The 22,016-nt window shown below is 38.7% G+C and overlaps 1 protein-coding gene across 1 annotated transcript; it reads left to right on the forward strand.

The window, feature by feature from the left end:
• The first annotated feature begins 237 nt into the window (after nucleotides 1-237).
• LOC134744630 (exocyst complex component 3) lies at nucleotides 238-18,879 on the forward strand. The gene is made up of 13 exons (XM_063678518.1): nucleotides 238-365; nucleotides 449-558; nucleotides 1,290-1,438; nucleotides 2,385-2,580; nucleotides 3,553-3,807; nucleotides 4,907-5,188; nucleotides 6,442-6,624; nucleotides 6,950-7,108; nucleotides 8,443-8,550; nucleotides 9,144-9,323; nucleotides 10,046-10,291; nucleotides 10,791-10,937; nucleotides 17,886-18,879. Exons 2-13 carry the CDS (start codon nucleotides 454-456, stop codon nucleotides 18,150-18,152), a joined length of 2,277 nt encoding a protein of 758 aa, XP_063534588.1. The 5' UTR covers nucleotides 238-365; nucleotides 449-453; the 3' UTR covers nucleotides 18,153-18,879.
• Nucleotides 18,880-22,016: the final 3,137 nt, after the last annotated feature.

Here is a 22,016-nt window from a genome sequence, read left to right on the forward strand (position 1 = left end):
ACTGAATTCCTAAAATGGATTCCTGTTTCTATTAAGAGATCATTAAACATTAAAAATCAATCAAAGTGGGTTCAGAACAAATTCAGAATGGGCGTGGGCGTCTATTTTTTAAATGATATTTCACTTAGTCATAAAAACGCAGCTATGATAACCGAATTAAACTTTTTATTCGTGTGATGGTTCAAACTTGTAATTGTCACCTGTCCCTGTCATAATTACTGAAAAGTTGTAAGTTGTAAACCCAAATACAACTTTTGGAACGGATTTATGAACATTATTGCAAAAAAAAACATAGGAAACGATTTATTGTTTGTTTTCTTGACTTGACGATTAAATAAACTTGTAATCTATTAGCATTTTATAAGGTAATGAGATCATAGTATCTGAAGTTATTTACAAAATGTTTGCTTGTTTTTATAATACAGCTAGAACAAATATTCGTTTCCAGATACAATGAGCATCAGTATGTCTACTATGGACGAAATAGAAGAAGAAGCAAAAGCAGCAGCAGAAAAAATGGTTATAAATATGATGCAGAGGCCAGGCCAATTAGAAAAGGTTTGTTTATTGCTGTATTTAGTGTAATAATGACTTTATAGCAGTGGGGAGACACTCCTCCTTTCGAGCACTCGGCTCTGGCTCAGCATTGCTCCGAGCAATTATTAATTTATTAGGGTTGGCACAACTTGACGTCCCTTTGCGTGCACAACCACATAAAAAAATGACTTGAATTTTGACAAAAAAAGATATAGTGCCATACATTAGAAAGGGACAGCATGATTCGACCCTGAATCGCTGGCAAACTTCGGGGTTGTAGGAAGTGTCCTTTCTGTATGGTAGTACTATTACTTATTCTGTGTCTATAGTATATTTATTTTATTTATTATTGGTACAACTTACATATATATTCTTCTTCTTATATATTTTAGTGAATATGTGAATAAAAAAGATGAATTAGAATGGCAGTAAATTTCCTGTCTCCACCCCCAAAAATTGATGTCAAATAGTTTATATTTGATATGATTCACATTTCTTTCTGTGACTAAACTATCTATTTGTGAAACGAAAAATGTTTACATACTAGAAATTTTTTGTTTTTCATTACAGCCATAATTTTGATATTATTTATTTTGATTGTACATAATATTGTTTTTGTTTTTAATTTGTTTGTAGTTTTGCAGTGACTTTGTATATTTCATACTGTTATGCTGTACACCTATTTTGAATAAATAAAATAAATAAAATAATTGACCTTTTAAGAAGAACTTACTGAACTGATTTTTTCATAGGTTGAGCAGTACAAAAAAAGGATTACTCACAAGAAGGCCTCTATTGAGGCTCAGCTGAAGTCTGCAGTGCAGGGCAAGCTGGATGGGGTCAGTGTGGGGTTGAAACAGCTTCAGGAGTGCCTTGATGATGTGCAGCAAATCGGTCTCAAGTATGGAAAACTTTTTTTTACACATTACATTCATAATTACAAAATTTTACTTAATATTACTGTTAATACTTGAAACTCATATGTACCTGTGTGGGATAATGCTCGCTAAGAACTTTCCTAAAAACATACTTAAAATAAATAAACATATATATAATATTATGCATAGACAACTGGCGTTTACTCGTGTCGGAGGCCAAGACTCATTTTGGGTCGCTGCGCCATTCAGTAAGTAAGTATTATGATAAATAAATAAACATATATATATACATATATATTATGTTAAAATATAATAAAAATATATGTTACTTACCTGCAACACCATCTGTGTACCTAGTTTCGACTCAAAATCCGTCTTCTTCCCGCAACATACCTACAGTTGACAATTACTATTTTAAAAAATTTTATCATCAAGCCTATTCTTTGTTTTTCATCATCATCATATCAGCCCTTTATCGCCCACTGCTGAGCATAGGCCTCTCTTCCAGTACGCCACTTGTCCCGGTCCTGAGCTAATCTCATCCAGAAGTGACCCGCAATCTTCAGGATGTCGTCCACCCAACGAGCCAACGGACGCCAGGGGCTTCTTTCATTCGAAAGCGGCCACCATTCTGTTAACATTTTAGTCCACCTGCCATCACTCTGCCTAGCAACATGTCCCGCCCAGCTCCATTTTAGTTTGGTAATGACGAAAGAGGTAGTTTGGTAATGGTCCAGAGGTGCAGATGACAGAGTACAGTGGAGAAGGTTGGAGGAGGCCTATGCCAAAAGGTACACCGAACTGCGGGACATTTTGTAGTTCACAAATAAATGATACCATCAATTTAATAACCGCCGTACCCAAGGATCGGAGATAAATGGCTATAATAAAATAAAATAGTATGACGAAACCAACGTCTTGCACCTTGGTGCGTCGACAGATTTAATTTAATTAATTCTTTGGTTTTAGAATGGATGAATTAGAGGAGCTTCTAAAAGGCGTGCCTCAACTAGTCGGCTCACTACAAGCTGTAAGAGAAGAGGACTCGCGGCACTCGCAGTATGTGACAGCCATGGACAGCCTGAAGCACATATTCACGGTGCCTGATAGTGTCGCTAAGACCATGCAGTGGATCGGGGAGGGGAAGTTGCTGCATGCTCATCAGGTAGGTCATTTATCACCATACTAGCTTTTGCCCGCGACTTCGTCTGCATGGACTTAGTAACCGCAGCTAGAGTAAGAATAGCGCCTGGAAAATATCTCATAGCAATCTAAGTTTGATGAAGATCATCTGATGAACACAAATCAGCAGGCACTTCGTTAATTATCTCAATTCCACCCCGCTTTTTACTTTCTTCAGGGATGAGTTTCAGGATAAAAACTATCCTATGTCCTTCTCAGGGACTCAACCTATCTCTATGCCAAATTTCATCTAAATCGGTTCAGCGGTTTAAGCGATATGAAAAAAAAAAAAAAAATATTAGTATGGATATAGCAGGGGTGCTACTCGCTTCGGGCAAACTCGGCTCCGTTTGGCTCAGCATTGCATAAGCAAGTTTCTTTGTACCCAAAGCAACATTCTTAAGTGACCATTGGTAAATATTATGTTTTTGCAATACAGTTTACGAATTGTTAACTTGCCCAATTGGCACAACCCATGAATCTATAAATCCATTTTTGTAATTTTGGCCCTTTGCGGTGTTCAGCCAGTCCTACTAAGAAGGCACAGTTTCAGCCGATTATCAAAAAAACCGGAAAAGTGCGAGTCGCACTCGCCCACCGAGGGTTCCGTACTTTTTAGTATTTGTTGTTATAGCGGCAACAGAAATACATCATCAGTGGAAATTTCAACTGTCTAGCTATTACGGACAGACAGACAGACGGACAGCAGAGTCTTAGTTACAGGGTCCAGTTTTTACCCTTTGGGTAGGGAACCCTAAAAATGGACCAAAACTTTGCATGATTACCATCTTATTTAAAAAGTTAATTTAACCCCAGAATATTAATAGAATTTCAACCTTAACACTACACTTTAAGGTCCAAATTAGATTGCTCTCACGTTAGTTCGTATTCAAGTATCCAAATTAGATTGCCCTCACGTTTCGAGTCTATCCTATTTATGTTACCTCTGTTACAGTGCCTCAACGATCTAGAGAACTCACGCGACGACCTCCTCTACGAGCTACACCGGCTACCCAACCAGTCCTCACACGACAAGATAATGCTCAAGGCTTACTTCGAGGATGTGGAGATGGTCTCCAACTCGCTGGAGAAGCAGATCAAGCTGATACTGGCCCGGACCTTGAATACTGTGCGCAAGGAGCCCACGGTTATAGTCACTGCGCTCAGGATTATTGAGAGGGAGGAGAAAAGAGACCAGATGGCGCTCGAGGTAGGTTTGCTGGTGCGAGGCCTCTATATAAATCGAGGCACACAGCTTTTTTAAGCCTTTTTTAGGATTCCATACCCAAAGGGTAAAACGGGACCCTATTACTAAGACTCCACTGTCCCTCCGTCTGTCTGTCTGTCACCAGGCTGTATCTCATGAACCGTGATAGTTAGACAGTTGAAATTTTCACAAATGATTATTTCTGTTACCGCTATAACAACAAATACTAAAAATAGAATAAAATAAATATTTAAGTGGGGCTCCCATACAACAAACGTGATTTTTTTGCCGTTTTTTGCGTAACCCTTTTTACGGAACTCTTTGTGCGCGATTCCGAGTCGCACTTGGCCGGTTTTATAATGACATCTTATACCCATCATTGTTCGCTTCTGACCGGCTAGCATAACGTGCGTTCTTGCGCGAGTGACGCGACTCCATACATCTAGCGCGTCTTCAAGTATGGAGACTCTCGCGAGGAAGAAAGTCATGCTGAATAGCTGGTGGACTTAGTCTGGTCAGACTTAGACAGTGGTCCTATTCGAGTATAATCCATCTAATGTTTCTCGGTCTAATCACATTATCATATTCCAACTAAACGTACAGTTATAGGCTTGGTTGGCTAAAATTTAATTAGTAATTTTGAGGCCTCTCTCTCGAATCCTGAGTTTATGACTTTCACTCGATAGAAAAAAAAAATGTTTTTTTGTTTATTTATTTGTTTATTAGGATCACCAACAGAAGATACAATTTACATACTAGTATTAACTTACAAAAAGGGCACATTTTTTATTGATCCCCCACTTACAGGCAATCACAGCATGCATTATTATATTAATTTAAACATTAAGTCAACAGTAACACCTCAAATCACGAACATATGTCTAAAATGCGCTTTAAAAAATTATAATAAATTTAGCACATAAACTAAAAATAGAAACTCTGCGATTACTTTTTATTATTATTTGAACACATAAAAATTTTAAATTTAAAAACATGATATCCGCGGTCCCGAGTTCACAACCATTTCGCTCACGCTTACGCTCACTGACAGTGAGAGAAGAATACGAACCTGCTGGGCCTTAAAATTCCATGCTCGTTTTAGCAACAAAGCCAAACGGGCTTCATGCCGCCCGGCCGCCCTAAGAACTGGCGCACCGTCGCCTTCGAGGAGCTCGAGCGCGCCGTCGCGCAGCGCACCGAGGGCACGCGCGTCGACGAGCGCGAGGACAACAAGCTGTGGCTTGTCAAATACTTGGAACTGACTAGGCAGTTGATTCTCGAGGATTTGAGGGTGGTCAAGACACTCTGTGTGCCGTGTTTCCCTCCGCACTATGACATCGTTAACAAATACGTCAACATGTACCACACCTGCCTCTCTTCAAGCGTAAGTTCAGATTTTTATACATATCTAGGAACCGCGTCGAACGGGAGGACAACGAGCTGTGGCTTGTCAAATACTTGGAACTGACTAGGCAGTTGATTCTCGAGGATTTGAGGGTGGTCAAGACACTCTGTGTGCCGTGTTTCCCTCCACACTATGATATTGTTAACAAATACGTCAACATGTACCACACCTGCCTCTCTTCAAGCGTAAGTTCAGATTTTTATACATATCTAGGAACCGCGTCGAACGGGAGGACAACGAGCTGTGGCTTGTCAAATACTTGGAACTAACTAGGCAGTTGATTCTCGAGGATTTGAGGGTGGTCAAGACACTGTGTGCCGTGTTTCCCTCCACACTATGACATCGTTAACAAATACGTCAACATGTACCACACCTGCCTCTCTTCAAGCGTAAGTTCAGATTTTTATACATATCTAGGAACCGCGTTAAACGGGGGGACAACGAGCTGTGGCTTGTCAAATACTTGGAACTGACTAGGCAGTTGATTCTCGAGGATTTGAGGGTGGTCAAGACACTCTGTGTGCCGTGTTTCCCTCCGCACTATGACATCGTTAACAAATACGTCAACATGTACCACACCTGCCTCTCTTCAAGCGTTAGTTCAGATTTTTATACATATCTAGGAACCGCGTCGAACGGGAGGACAACAAGCTGTGACTTGTTAAATACTTGGAGTTGACTAGACAGCTGATTCTCGAGGATTTGAGGGTGGTCAAGACAATCTGTGTGCCGTGTTTCCCTCCACACTATGACATCGTTAACAAATACGTCAACATGTACCACACCTGCCTCTCTTCAAGCGTAAGTTCAGATTTGTATACATATCTAGGAACCGCGTCAAACGGGGGGACAACGAGCTGTGGCTTGTCAAATACTTGGAGTTGACTAGACAGCTGATTTTAGAAGATTTGAGGGTGGTCAAAACACTGTGTACCGTGTTTTCCTCCGCACTATGATATTGTTAACAAATACCTACGTCCATCTAGTGTAAGTACCCTATATGTATACAGTAATTAATAGCCATTCGACAACACAGTTGTAAACGCCCATAGACTACGGTGTTATCATTCAAGCCCATAGACACCGGCAACACCAGAGGGGTTGTAGGTGTGTTGCCGACCTCTAAGATGGGAATACGCTCTTTTCTTGAAGGTTTAAAGGCCGTATTGGTCCGGAAATACCGCAGAAATTGACCAGTCCTAAGCATATCTTAATTTACCCAATAATTTCAGCTCCAAGGCGTAGTCGACAGCGGTCTAGAAGGCAACGAATACGTGACGCTACTGTCCTGGGTGTTGAACACGTACCCGGGCACCGAGCTGATGGGCAGCCCGGAGCTCAACATCGACGTGTCCACGTTGCCGCCGCTGCTCAGCGAGGAGAGCCTGCGCGACTTGTGCGACGAGTATCTGCAGGTTTGTTTACACGGTGTATATACAGTGTGACTGGGCAGACAGTACGTGACTATTCTGGGTGTTGAAACTATACCTATGTACTATTATATGAAATGGGTTTTTCAAATACGGAACTGATGTCAGCTACCTGATCCCCTGCTGCCACGCCAAAATGGTCTTGTCTCTCTAACTCTTAGGGCCAGTGGCACCAACCACACTTGACAGACTGATCAACATGCAAATTTCCATACAATAAAATTTAGCTAACGCTTTAACGGTGACCGACGGCCCTTATTGTCCCTAAACTATGAACTAAAGGTAGTTTAAATTCAACCTTTGGTTACAGAAAATGGAGAGCAACTACATGGAATGGATGGAGAAGACCCTAGAGTCGGAAAGAGCCGAATGGAACGGAGACCGCGCGCCCGAAGTAGAGCCACATTCCAACGCGTATCATACACACGCTCCGGTCATCATATTTCAAATGATCGATCAGAACCTGCAGGTGAGCTACTCCACTTCATAGAATGAAGCGGTTATCTTGAACTACAGCGATTGATGTGGAGCTACATTCCAGATGATCGACCAAAAACTACAGGTAAGCTACTCCACTACATGGAGCGCACGTCCGAAGTGAAGTTACATTTCAGATGATTAAAGATCTTATCCGGCCCGCCGAAGGGCCGTTTATGTAGTATATGGGCTGTGGAATAATAAAAATGCATTTATTGCTGCAATTCTGGCTCTTCTTAGAAATTTATTAAACTTTCTGGCCCTCCATGGGGAAAGTTTGCCCACCACTGCTCTAGAGTCAGCCACTGCCTGTAGGTGAGCTACTCGGTTACATGGAGTGGAACGGAGCGGAGACACAACCACCACCACCATATCAGGCCACAGGCCACATAGGCCTCTCTTGGAGTACGCCACTTATCCTGGTCCTGAGCCAATCTCATCCAGAAGTGACCCGCAGTCTTCCGAATGTTCACCCAACGAGCCAACGGACGCCAGACACTCCTTTCTTCTGAAAGCGGCCACCATTCCGTTAACATTTTGGCCCATCTGCCATCACTCTGTCTGGCAACATGTCCCGCCCAGCTCCATTTAAGTTTGGTAATGACGTACACAAACTTACTTTAGTCATCATCTGATAATATCCACCAGAACTTCCAACTCCACTATTCGAAGTGGGACGTAAACCGAAATAGAGTCACATAACGCTCACGTTATACCGATCGCCACTTTATTTATCTTTCGTTGTGCTGAAAAACTAATAATGGATATTCAAAACGCCCGGCCACCTTTAAATAAGTCTTTTTTTCGTATCGTATCGTAATCGTTTATTGCAGACAAATAGTCCATATTATGTACCTACACACTATTTACAAGTAGAATTAAAAATAATTAAAAATAATCAATCACAAAACTCATAAACCAAGTCAAAAAATATAAATAAACGAACAATTAAATCATAATTTTTTTTAAATAAAATTGAAATAAAAATCATTAAATATTATAATATTAATTTTTACTCGTCGACTATAATCTGTGTATTACAACTTCATATGCAACACTAAAACCTTACTCTTTTCAACGTTGGATAGTCTATGGCACTTCCGACTCAAGCATAAGAATTTTATCGATACGGTTTAGTCAATTATAAAAATTTCGAAAATAGAACTTCATACATTTCGATAAAATATTTCTTGTTTAAGGAGATTCGATTCAATGTAAATTAGCCTACTTAACTTAACTCAGCAAGCTTCGTTGCTTAAACACGGTACTCGACTGGAAAGCTCTCTATTATATCACGATTGTATAAAATACTATTATTGTTCACAGGTTACTCAAACGATAAGCAAGGAAATCACCTTCAAAGCATTGATGCTCAGTATCGAGCAAGTGACGCGCTATGGCAACATGTACAGAGAAGGCGTACTTCAGTTCAAGGTATTAATAATGTTACATATTGATTGTACCTCAGAGTAGAAAATAAATGTTGTAATTAAAATCATTCCGACCATATTAATCAATAAACCTTAGGATGTTCACTGACAGAGCAAAGTTTCTCTAGGAAATCTCCAGAGTGACCTGCGATCTTGGCCAGATCTATATAATTATTGGTCTTAACAAGTCATATTTTGGTACGTAGTGACCACTAGAGAACCTATCTGACCCTGCGATCGTAACGCCGCCTTAAGAGGCAGGGCTGCCACAGTGTGCGAGCGGGACATTGCAAGCGCATTGTAATATTATATGAATAATAAACTATCTTTATTGCTATACGACATCGCTTATGGCTTCTCCACACGATGGCCCAGCGTAGGCCAGTCTAATGGACGCAACTATGCGGTGGAATGAGATAGCAATATCACTTGCTCCCTCTAACGCATAAATGCGTCCCTTGGACTGGCCTACGCTGGGCCATCGTGTAGAGGAGCCATTACACTCCGACTGGAGCGCCCTGCGGATCTGCATCAGTTTGATAACCGCGTAAGTCTGACAGTTCTGAGCTATATATAAGACCTTGATCGTTGTTACAGAATAGCCACTTCTCCGACCGCTCCCGCTGCGCTTACTTCACCCACCACATGATCACAATAGTCAACAACAGCGAGCAAATGGTCCGCCTCGCCCAACAAACACAAGCCAGGCACTGGCCCCCGGGCCGGCACGACGCACCTGCCGAGCGCAAGTTCGACACCCTGCTTGACACATTCCAGGTACATAGTGAGCCACTCGGACACAGTGAACCAGGGTATTAAACAATGCCCCCGGGCCGGCACGACGAACCTGCCGAGCGCAAGTTCGATACCCTGCTAGGTACATTCCAGGTACATAGTGAGCCACTCGGACACAGTGAACCAGGGTAATAAACAATGCCCCCGGGCCGGCACGACGCACCTGCCGAGCGCAAGTTCGACACCCTGCTTGACACATTCCAGGTACATAGTGAGCCACTCGGACACAGTGAACCAGGGTAATAAACAATGCCCCCGGGCCGGCACGACGAACCTGCCGAGCGCAAGTTCGATACCCTGCTAGGTACATTCCAGGTACACAGTGAACCAAGACACAGTGAACCAAGGTAATAGAACTTGTCGGTAACAGGTAACTGAGTCGGTACGACGTACCCGACACCTTCCAGGTACACAGTGAGCCACTCGGACACAGTGAACCGTGGAGACAGGCTCTCGCCCCCGGGCCGGCGCAACATGTCCGTTGAGTGCAAGTTCAATAAGCTGCTCGACACCTTCTAGGTACACAATAAGCCGCAGGTACACAGTGAATCAGGCCATAAGACACTGACCAAGCGGCTCACTATTTGCTCTATTGCTAAGCGAGAAAATTTTCTAATTATGTATTAGAACATACAAATCATTTATTCATAGAGACGAACTTTATTATAATTAGGATTAGGAGTAAAAAAACATTTTTATTACAGAAACTAAGAGACGAAGCCGCCCGGTTCCTCCTCGACGAGGCATTTCTGGACCTCGAAGTCCACTTCGACGACCTGTTCACATCAAAATGGCTGCCGTCTTCCATCCCGGTCGACACTATTTGTGTCACTTTGGAAGACTATTTCCAGGACTATAACCATTTGAGGGAGAAAAACTTTGAATATGTGATAAATGAAGCGCAGAATTTGGTGTACAAGAAATATATAACCGCCATGTTGTCCAAGAAGGTATAGTGGTCAAACCAAATTGTCAGTAAATAAGAACAAAAAAAACTATACTCATCCTTTTCTTTTGGGTGCTAGTACTAGTGTAAGAAAAAAGATAGTATGATTCTCTCTGTCTATGTTTGAAATGAGACAGTCCTTTGACAAACTATAAGTAAAACGTTACAAACTGGGTGCCTTTGTTTTTATTTTTTACAGTTTTTTTTTTCTAAATTACAAGACAGAATGCGAAACAACGAAAATTAAACGATCCCGATGCTCTGTCTGTAATAATCAAATGCGGGAAGTTTCATTAATTTCAAATTATTGGAGGCGTTTGTGATGTGTTTGTGGAGAAGAATGGAAAGTTGGACGGACAATCTAGACGAGTGCCTAAACACTGTTATTTTCGGCGACAGTGAATTTTGTGCAAAGAAGTTTTTTTTCTTATCGATTTATGGACAATCAAGTACTATGAAGCTAAATATATATAAGAGTACCTTATATTATTTTTGTTATCCAGGTGACTTTCAAAACTGTCGAAGAAGCGCAGCAAGCAGCAACGAAGATCGTAAAGGAGGCCAACCAGATACGGTCCTTCTTCCGTAGAATAGGCGCCGAGGGCGTCAACGTGGACTGGCCTTTTGAGGTCATCAGCTCATTGGCTGAGGTGAGTATCAAACACACAAGACAACCAATTAAGCCTGTCACAGACGGAGCGATAATACATATACCAAAAGATATCTTATAGCAAGGCATCTTAACGATATATTTTACTTACTATTTGACAGATTCCACACACTTAAGTTATATAGTTGGTCAAGCAAATCTTGTCAGTAAATAGGAACAAAAGAAACTATACTCATCCTTTTCTTTTGGGTGCTAGTACTAGTGTAAGACAAAGATAGTATGATTCTCTCTGTCTATGTTTGAAATGAGACAGTCCTTTGACAAAGTATAATATATATTTTGGCGCTAGGTAGGCTCTGGGGTATAATATGAACCATAGATGTACCTATATAATAATATAGAGAAGAAATGGGGAGGGGCAACAAACAAACCGACCAAATTACGTAGGTTGTTTTTGGTATGTTGTCAGAAATGTTGAAACGTGTTTTTAATTTTGTCGCATTGCGTATGTTCTGTCCCTCACGGTCGCACGGGCGCACATCTATATAAAATACTAGGTCTGTAATGTACTGTATTTACCTCAGTATATCATACGATGTAATGTATTTCCAACGATTCGGCAACACGAACATCACGCGGTACGTCCGGCTCTGCTCACGGCATAATATCGACTGGCCCTAACTGTCAGTGACGTCACCATGACGTAAGCGCTCGAAGCGTCAATACACTACATCCCTTCCTTTGTTTATTTTTCGAGAACTAAGTTAATCATAACAATACATAATTACATACCCAACGTTCTATGAATGCGCTGGTACCATTGCCTTGGGTGGACTTCTCCAAGACTCCGAGATCTATGACTTACCCCACTTGGGACTTTTGTAATCTTCAATTTCTCTACTGTATTGTCGATAGCTCCTGTAAGTCTGATACCTGAATCCCTTTTCCTTTCCCCCTTTTTCCGTAAAGTCTAAGTGCTTATACTTAATCCCCTTGTTTTTATAATCGTCAAAACCGTTCCTAAAATGTTCGTGATATGGATAGTGGACTACATCATCGGGTAATGCCTAACAAAACAATTCGTAGCCAACTCAGTCTGTGATAATTAACTTATTTAGGTACTGAGTTTATTATCTGTATTAATTTTGAAATGATTTCATGAAGCTCCAACTGCTCCAAGTTAGTAGTTTCCCTCTAGAAACCTCTCATCTAAGTCACTGCATGAGCTAATGAGCTTATCATTTGGGAGTGGTCTATGTGGAAATACTATGATGCAAGGCCTTTAATTTTTCTTCGCCTAGTTGTCCAAAACAGTTCTACCAAATAAAACTGTGGCCCCAATTCTTTATATTTGATTAGCTAGACAATAAGAGCTGAACAATCATTACAGTATTAATGACATTCTTCAATTTTGGTGACAATGACGGTTCATTTTTTTTTATAACCCATGACGATTGAATGCTGACATGATGATCATGTTTTGGTTTATCTCTGGTCCGTTTGTTATTTATTTACATTTCCTATTGTTAAATTTAATTTTTCTACACCTTGTGTAGCTTTCTATGACCCGAAAGTGATTTAACGAATCCTATTTGAGTACTCGATAATGGCTCACTATCTTATCTCATTCTTTTGCTTATTTTCAACTTTCAATACTGTACAAGTGTACTTACAGGTTACAATGCCACTTAAGCTATAAGCTACACTGCCAACCTAAACCAAGTTGTTCTTATATACAATGCATTATTATTAATACAATATACAGAACTCCAACCAACTTTGATTTGACAAGGTAGGGTAGTGGACTAAACAGTATAATTACAAAATTCAAAAGTTCATTTTTTCAAGTGGGCCTCAAGACTTGGAAGTTTTTTTATAAGAAAGGCAAGCAGGCAAGGTCACTCTTATACTTCTGTGTGAGTAAAAGAGGCCTTACAGGACTCCATTTACGCTAGCCACTTCTAGTTTTTATTCTCCTTTTTCTAACTGCATGTTTGAACTTCTGACACAATTAACAGTCTTACAGAAGCGAATGACAAATCATCCGAATAAAATATCTAATTATGCTTACACTAATAATATGAGATATTATAACCACATTACAAGATACACAGTACCCACAGTGCAGTGTATTACCTTGCTACTTTCATCTTTATAGTGAATACAGAACGGAGCTACGGAGCTGTATCTTTTCTTTCAGTGCTACGGATTAGCTATTTAAATTCCAAATTCCTTGTCTCTCAGAAAATCAAGAACCCATATGTGATTGTTTGTAGCACATCTTTTTTTTTTATACATAGAATTAATAATTAATTGGCAACCATCAGTATCACTTACATCAATCTCACACTGATTCTGGTGAAATTCATGTTTACCTTTTTTATTTTGAAACGTGATTGTTTAGTTACATACGCTTTGTGCACGTACATTTTCTGTTTACTTTATTATGTGCAACATTTATACAAATTCACGAAGATAAGCTTCCTATGCAATTTGTGCTGAGTCAGTGATACAGCATGTTATACATTAAATATTGAACCAACATTAGTTTTATTTTTATTATCACTTTCAGAAGGTCAATGATAATTGCTAGCTTGTGCAATTTTCTGTGTATGTTCAAATAACATGTATACCTACATTTTAGACCAATAAAAACTTATTTTATAATATTTATTTATTGTAATCTTATATTTTATACACAAGATGCTTTATAAATCGGTTTTCAAATGTATGTGTCCCGTCCATTAACTACGAGTTATATACATAGTATCTATAGACCTGTAAATGTGTTTATGTATATATATATATATATATATACAATACAACGCAACGTCCATCAATCGAGAGCAAATTCGTTAGATACTTGTGGTAATGTGAAACCAGGCAGTTGCTTATTCATTACCCATATTACATACCTATATATGATAATGACTGCACTGTTCGCTATGTTCTTTGTACATACATATAAATATATTGTACATGGTATCGTGTGGTATCGTTCACCACTAAAATGGACTTCATGTTTTCTCTAGAATTCTTTATTTTCCCGCATGTAGTCTAGTATGCGCGTGCAGACGGTTAAAACTACGAACTACATACATACATAAGCTAGCTGCATAGCTTAATTATTTAGTTTTTATTTTATATATTAGTTGGATTTATTTTTATGGCTATCTACTTAAATTTAAACATATATTCACATTTTCAACCTTTGACATACCAACTCGTAGGGTAGCTAACAATATGCCTATGGAACATATCGGACGTAGGTTTACTAATAAAACATTCAATGTTTATTATTTCATAATTTCTTTTTTTTTGTATAGTAGCCGTGTGACATGTGACGTTTGGTCTGAAGTCACAATGTTATTTTAATATCACTGGTACTTATTTACAAGTATCCATTTATGTACCGTAGTTGTGTAATGAAACGTTCACAATTTAGTTTTTTGCTATACACTGTATTCAAAAGTTGACCGAAGCGTTAGCGAAGGTCTCCGTTTTAACTTGAGCCAAATGCTTTCGTTTCTCCTCTACAGGTCACAATTTCCGACCGATTATCATGACATTTTGTGACCAGATTAAATATATTTTTTCCGATCCAGGTTTTGGTAATTTTTCAAACTGCGTAGATTGGCATTATATAACTAGTGCCAATAGCGTCCATGGCGCTTAAGACCCTTGTGAGTTCACTATGATAATGACAATGACTCAACGAACCAAGTGTTTCACAACATAGCCACTAGTAACTAATTATAGTGATTATTATGAATTTGCTAAATAATCACGACTTCAAGACCTTCATCCCTTCCTTTTCAAATGAATGCAGTGTCCATGTAAAGTTCTGCGAATTTCGTTTAAATCTTCGAAGCTTATTAGCTATGTAATATAAACGTCACGAATGACCAGTAAGTGTTTTCCTGCAACCGTTTTTTTTTTATATAATTATTGGATGTCGCTGACTAGCAGCCAAGTTAAAGTATTTGCAATTGATATCCACTAGATTATGGAATAAGCTTACTTAACTCATTGTTTAATTAATTTATATCTTTATATCGGCAATACTCCTTTTTTTATTACATATTACTGTATAAGGTAGCTGTTTGATTAGCTAACCTCATTTACCACTTTAAACTCTCGCGTTTTGTACACATAATTAATGTCTATACCGGGTCTAACGCGATTAAATTTCATTATTTTACCTTTTTTCCGACGTTTCAACTAGGTTGCACTAGCTGTGGTCACGGAAGACTGACGTCCCAGCAAATGTCAATTGAGATTTGAGATATTGGTAAACAACACTAAACTACCCGACATTAGTTTATATAAATGTTCGGGGTAGACAAATAAATTTTACCTCACCTCATTTATTTAAAAATTTAATCAAAAGTATACTGACTAGATTGTAGACTATCCAGTTTTTTTTAAATCAGTATAACTGGATGGATGGTTATGCCAGTACCTCAAAATCAAATCTATAAATAAGCCAGATACATTTTACTTTATTTGCGTTCGCTGATAATTTATTATATCTGCACAGTTCACTTATATATATATATATATATATAATTTCGTTTGGATTATAACTTTACCCCGCTCTTGAGGTCTTCAAGCGATTTCTTGCGTCATATTAGAAACGCTTTATTGGATGACCTATTACAGGGTATACCCATTTATTTTAATACAACGTGTGACCTTGCTGTCAATTGTATGACGATATAATACAACATCAATGTATTAAACAATAGGCCGTACTAAGTACGATGCCGATTTAATGAACCTGTCGATTGACACCAATTTTGCTATACACAGCATGACTATTTAGTCCTGGCTTTTTCAGTCTATATTTATATTATTTAATGAGCAGACAAAAGATATGCCTATTTGCATTGACCGATTTAGTAATCAGATTTTAATATACACGTGACAATTTAATGTCTAGGATCGGGAACCTGCTAGGGTACTAAGCACCTATGTCAATTTAATGAACAAATCAATTCATCTGTATTAACCGATTTTGTAATCAGATTTGTTATTTCCGTGACAATTTAATGCACAGGTACGTGAACCCTGCTATCTCAATTTCATGGTCAGATCAGTTTATCTGTTCTAACTGATTTTGTTGTCAGATTTGTTATTTACGTGACAATATAATGTCCAGATACGGTAACCCGTATCTTAATTTAATGGCCAGATTAATCTATCTGTCTTAACTGATTTTGTTATCAGATTTGTTGTTCACGTGACAATTTAATGTCAGGTCTGGTAACCCGCTATGTTAATTTCATGACCAGATCAAATTATCTGTCGTGACTGATGTTGTAATCAGATTGGTTATTTAATGTCCAGGTTCGGTAACCCGCCATGTCAATTTCATGACCAGATCAAATTATCTGTCGTGACTGATTTTGTAATCAGATTGGTAATTTAACGTCCAGGTTCAGTAACCCGCCATGTCAATTTCATGACCAGATCAAATTATCTGTCGTAACTGATTTTGTAATCAGATTGGTTATTAACGTGACAATTTAATGTCCAGGTTCGGTAACCCGCCATGTCAATTTCATGACCAGATCAAATTATCTGTCGTAACTGATTTTATCGTAACTGTTATTTGCGTGACAGTTTAATGTCCAGATTCGGCAATCTGCTAGCTGCAGCTGTTTTATGTCTATCTAATTACCAGATAAATTTATCTGCTATGATTTCATAAATCATGACAATTTAATGTCCAGATTCGGTAATCTGCTAGCTACAGCTGTTACATGTCAATCGAATAGCAGCGTTTTACCTTACAATAAAACGCTTAGAAGCTTAATGACCAGATAAATCTATCTGCTATGTTTTCATAAATCGGTTTCATTATGCCATCCATAATGTTACGTGTGACAATTTAATGTCCAGATTCTGTAATCTGCTGTTTCAAAATAATCAAGTCACTTGGGCTCCTGATTGGGAATCACCTTACATATTCACATTACTCGTAGCAAAGTAAATATTTTCTTCCTCTCACTACAATAATATTTAAATAAACCAACTATGTACTACATTTGCATCACACAATTGCATTCTGATGGAACTAAGTTGCAATAATAAAGCTCCAGTGTGAACATGTCAACCATGAATGTAGTGTCATTGTACCTACCTACCTACGTTTAAAAGTGGAAGTCAACATGCAATTATTTGCAGTGTTGATGCCTGGCAGGCTATAAGCTTTAAACAGTGCTATTAACACTGGCTGCCTCCGAGATGTTTTTTTTATTTGTAGGTAGATCTAATTGTTGTTAGTCGACATCCAACTTTAAAGCCTACAATTATAATTGTAACGTTCAACGCTTCAAAGATCATATTGCTAGATGGCGTTACCGAATGGAAATATTGTTTTCTTTGTTTTTTAGAAGTGAGTGTGAAAGGTGTACCACTAGTGCGTACTCTCACTTATCACTTGTTTGAAACAGTGGATTCGATTTTAAACCAATTTTTTGCACACTGACAAAACTTGATAATTAATCGAGATCGACTGACGTGTCTTCCCTTTCCTCTTTTCTTGTTTTCCTCGTCGCCACATGTAATGTACTGTATTTACCTCAGTATATCATACGATGTAATGTAATTCCAACGATTCGGCAACACGAACATCACGCGGTACGTCCGGCTCTGCTCACGGCATAATATCGACTGGCCCTAACTGTCAGTGACGTCACCATGACGTAAGCGCTCGAAGCGTCAATACACTACAAGGTCTATGACATTTCAGTTCGGTGTATGGTGGCGCCACCTAATTACTCTTTTTTGATGGACACTTTTCATAGATAGAGATTTTGCTCCTTTATATAATCGCGAAAATTTCAACTGTCTAGCTATCATATTCATGAGATACAGTGGAGTCTTAATAATAGGGTCCCGCAACACAACAAAAGAAGTACATACATTGGAATCATTTCCTCAATCTGTGGTACAAACCACGCTAACACCGTATCTCCTGTAGGTCCTCCGCTGCCAAGACATCGAGATGCTCTCGCTGGACCTGCACGGCTTGCTGGACAAGTGCCCCAACATGTCGGAGGAGCAGCTGGTCCGGCTGCTGGGGCTGCGCGGCGACGTGCCGCGCGCGCACGTGCGCGACACGGCGGCGCACGTGCTCGGCACGAGGGCCAAGCCGCGCGCCAGCACCATGCACGACTTCTTTAAGGATATCACGTTTAGTGACAGGCTGTTGGAGCGATTTACGTTATCAAAAAATAGTGCGGCTTAGACTACATACGTATAGTACAGTCAAGGGCATAAATATTTCATTCCCAAAGTCAAAAACATTGTACGCTCTTACACCTTAGACAATAAAGTCGTGTTGACATATTTTTGAGCCATTTGTCTGGATCGATATTTTTGCCTTCGACTGTACATGGCAAAATTCCGTGCCTATAATGATAAAGTGCATAAGAATGAGCATATTTCCAATGGATTTGTATGTAATTTAATGACTTTATTACTTACGTATAATCCATTTCATTCATCCGTTCCATTTAATCATTGGCAACTTGCTTAAAATACCATCGTTAAGTTATCGTTTTCTATATTCGTACTTTTTAGATACGCTCCAAAAGTTAGACATCTCTGGCAATTTTTGTGTAAGTTTAAGGATATCACGTATATGTGATCGATCGATGTTGGAACTGTTTACTTTCTAACACTGTGCGATGTAATAAAAAAGTACGCATCCGACTATACATATACATATGTGCCTATAAGAACGCAAAAACAGACACACAAAAGAACATATTTCCGAATGACTGGTAGTGGAAGGTCAACAGGACAGGACAGGTTATATTGATGTAGGTCTAAAACGGTTCAGTTGATTATGTTCAATGCAAATTGAATTGAAGATAGATAGATAAACTGCTTTTTTTCTGGATTGTTTTGTGTACCTATGTCATTTTTGTATTTGAATATTTTGTGTGTATTGTGGCAGACAAATAAACAGTTTATCTATCTATCTATCTATTTATTAGACATTGATTATTGCAAAGATACTTTATATAAGACTAAGACTTGTACGAGTATTTTAATTTTGTATTATTTATTGTTGAGTTTTGTTTAACTATAAGTTAAGATATAAAAAATATGATTTAAAATGTAGGTATACATATAATAAACTTGTATAAAATAAATTACAATATTTCTAGTTGAAATCCGTGGCTTTTCCGTATTAAATTATTTCATTTCCAAATAAACAGCAAACTGTAAGTATCCGAATTTTTTATAATTCATGCTCAAAATATCTGAAGTTCAACTTGAATTTCAATGTCCTGGTGATATATAGAGAGGCTTTGTTCAGATAATTTGATGGCGACACCACAGGGCAGACACGATATACATCAAAAATCACTTGCGTTTCTACGTGTGAACGGCACGTCTGTACACGCGGCATGCGTCATTGTGCGAGTAAGGGTCGGTTGCACCAAACTGTCTGTCACCGTTAAAGCGTTCGCTAAATTTTATTGTATAGGAATTTTCATAGTACTCGGTTGAGTGATGTTGATCAGTCTGTTAAGTATGGTTGGTGCAACTGGCCCTAAGTTGCTTAAAAACCAAAAAACAGTACTGAGCGGTCGGCAAAAGGTCGTCAATCTGGTGTCGCGGGGCGAGGTCATTCGTGTCGGGGCGGGGCGGGGCGTGGCCGTTCTGTATGATAATACTATTACTTATTCTGTGACAGTACCATCGCCCACACTGTTAACTGAACAAAAGGCATAAGATCCACCAATGGACAATTAAGAGTAATTAAGTAAATATTCTTTATTGCACCAATAATTATACATTTTAAAATACATGTAAAACTACAAAGAAATGAAAAATAGAACCAGGAAAGAAGAGTGTTGCCGTTTGTACACGGTAGCGATTTCTTCAAGATTATTGATGTTACTTTATTTCCCAACAGGATGCCGACATCTTCAGAAATAATATATACAATCCCAAGAAGAATACAACAATCCAGGCAAATTATAAGCAGTAACGTCTTACCCCGGACACTGGGTACGTACAATATACACAAAACACTGTTAAAAAATTACCGTATTTTAATTTATTAAATCTTTACATACAAATACAAATGTTTATTTCATAAAATATGGTACAAAGATGGTCAAATTACAATAAGTGCGGCATATTCTGCCTCTATCGGCGTAGAAATATGTATTACTTACAACTAAGTTGCTATACCTACTTGATAAAAACATATATAATAATATTATTAAAAAATTCTCACCGACCGAGCGAAGTCAACTCAGGGTCTACTGGGGGAGAACTCTTCATGTTTGTATGTTCCAAGTTTGTTAGGTTAGACGTTATCTTGAGTAGGTATTCTGGAATATTCAGGATCTTTTTTTAGGGTTCCGTACCCAAAGGATGAAAACGGGACCCTATTACTAAGACTCCTCTGTCTGTCTGTCCGTTTGTCTGTCACCAGGCTGTATCTCATGAACCTTGATAGCTACAGTTGAAATTTTCACAGATGATGTATTTCTGTTGCTGCTATAACAACAAATACTAAAAACAAAATAAAATAATTTAAGTGCTCCCATACAACAAACGTGATTTTTTTTGCCGTTTTTTGCGTAATGGTACGGAACTCTTCGTGCGCGAGTCCGACTCGCACTTGACCGTTTTTTATTTTATTTATCGCACAAAAGTCATTAGTACCCTGATATCTTACACTACCGAGTGAGTTAATGATATATTATACTGTACACGTACAGCAATAAACCTACTAAATATATTTGTTTATGTAGGATAATATTACATTTAAAAAACCGGCCAAGGGCGAGTCGGACTAGCGCACGAAGGGTTTCGTACCATTACACAAAAAACGAAAAAAAAACGCGTTTAACAAACAATACTCCAACATAAACAAAAACACATGAAACATGTCGCGCGAGTGACTAAAAACACGTGAGTGAAACCGCTAAGTTAGTCTCACGGTAGTTTAAATTTAAACAATACTCCACTTAAATATTAATTTTATTCTGTTTTTATTATTTGTTGTTATAGCGGCAACAGAAATACATCATCTGTGAAAATTTAAACTGTAACTATTACGGTTCATGAGATACAGGCTGGTGAGCTGGTGACAGACGGACAGACAGACAGCGGAGTCTTAGTAATAGGATCCCGTTTTACCCTTTGGAACCCTAAAAATAAATGTTGCTCAATAATTTTGCGGTAAGTGTGAATAAACAATCGGTAATCGCCAATTGTGTAGCTTCGCGTTACTATTACTTACCGTTGTGCAAACATGACCAATATAATATGAAACCTCTTCGCTTACAGTTGTAATGGGCTGCAAGGTATCTCATATACTGGATTAGCCAGCATGTGATTATAAAGCACTGGGAATACACAGACATGTGTTAGTGTTAATTCGTGCACGGGTATTACGTATAATTTATTACCAGATTCTGACGGTTGTTATCTCGGCGGGGGTAAAAATGACTGCTGGACCTAGATTCGATCAATTTGAATATAATTTTTATGAAATCTACTATTCTTAGGCGAGGCCGTTTGGCTTGATCGTTCCTTGGGTTAGACCAAAGGGCCTACCGCGAAAACCGAAATTCACAAATTGCGGGGATCTTTCTATTTCACTCCAATGAAGGCGCAATTTACCAAATTAGATTTTCGCGGTTAGGGGGTCATCTATTAATTACATCACACATTAAGTGGGGTCAAGAAAATTTGACATGTTGTGACAAGGGGGAGGGGAAGTCACAAACTTTGTGACGTCACTTTTAATTATTTTATTCGCTGTACAGTTAAATAACAAGTTTTTGGAACGATAATCGTTATAAAATCGGGTTATAAAATTAATAATATTTGTTTTGTCAAAATATTTTGATAAAATATTAATTGCTGATTTCATTGAAAAAATTTGACGTCACGCCAGGGGGGAAGGGTTTTCCAAATGTGACAAGGAGGGGGGGAGGGGTCAAAAAACCTGGAAATTCGTGTGACGTAATTAATAGATGAACCCTTATAGCCCAGGGGTCGGCAAACCGTTGCCTTCGAGCCGCATATTGCGGCCCTTCAAGTGACCCAAAAATGGACATTTGAGAGTTTTTAAGAC

The sequence above is a fragment of the Cydia strobilella genome, chromosome 1 (genome assembly GCF_947568885.1).
Source record: "Cydia strobilella chromosome 1, ilCydStro3.1, whole genome shotgun sequence".
NCBI classification, from domain to species: Eukaryota; Metazoa; Arthropoda; class Insecta; order Lepidoptera; family Tortricidae; genus Cydia; species Cydia strobilella.

Coding starts and splice junctions, on each gene's coding strand:
- LOC134744630 (XM_063678518.1), top strand. CDS start 454: ATGAGCATCAGTATGTCTACTATGGACGAAATAGAAGAAGAAGCAAAA. Junction 1,439..2,384: donor GTGCAGCAAATCGGTCTCAA/GTATGGAAAACT, acceptor CTTTGGTTTTAG/AATGGATGAATTAGAGGAGC. Junction 10,292..10,790: donor CCGCCATGTTGTCCAAGAAG/GTATAGTGGTCA, acceptor TTTGTTATCCAG/GTGACTTTCAAAACTGTCGA.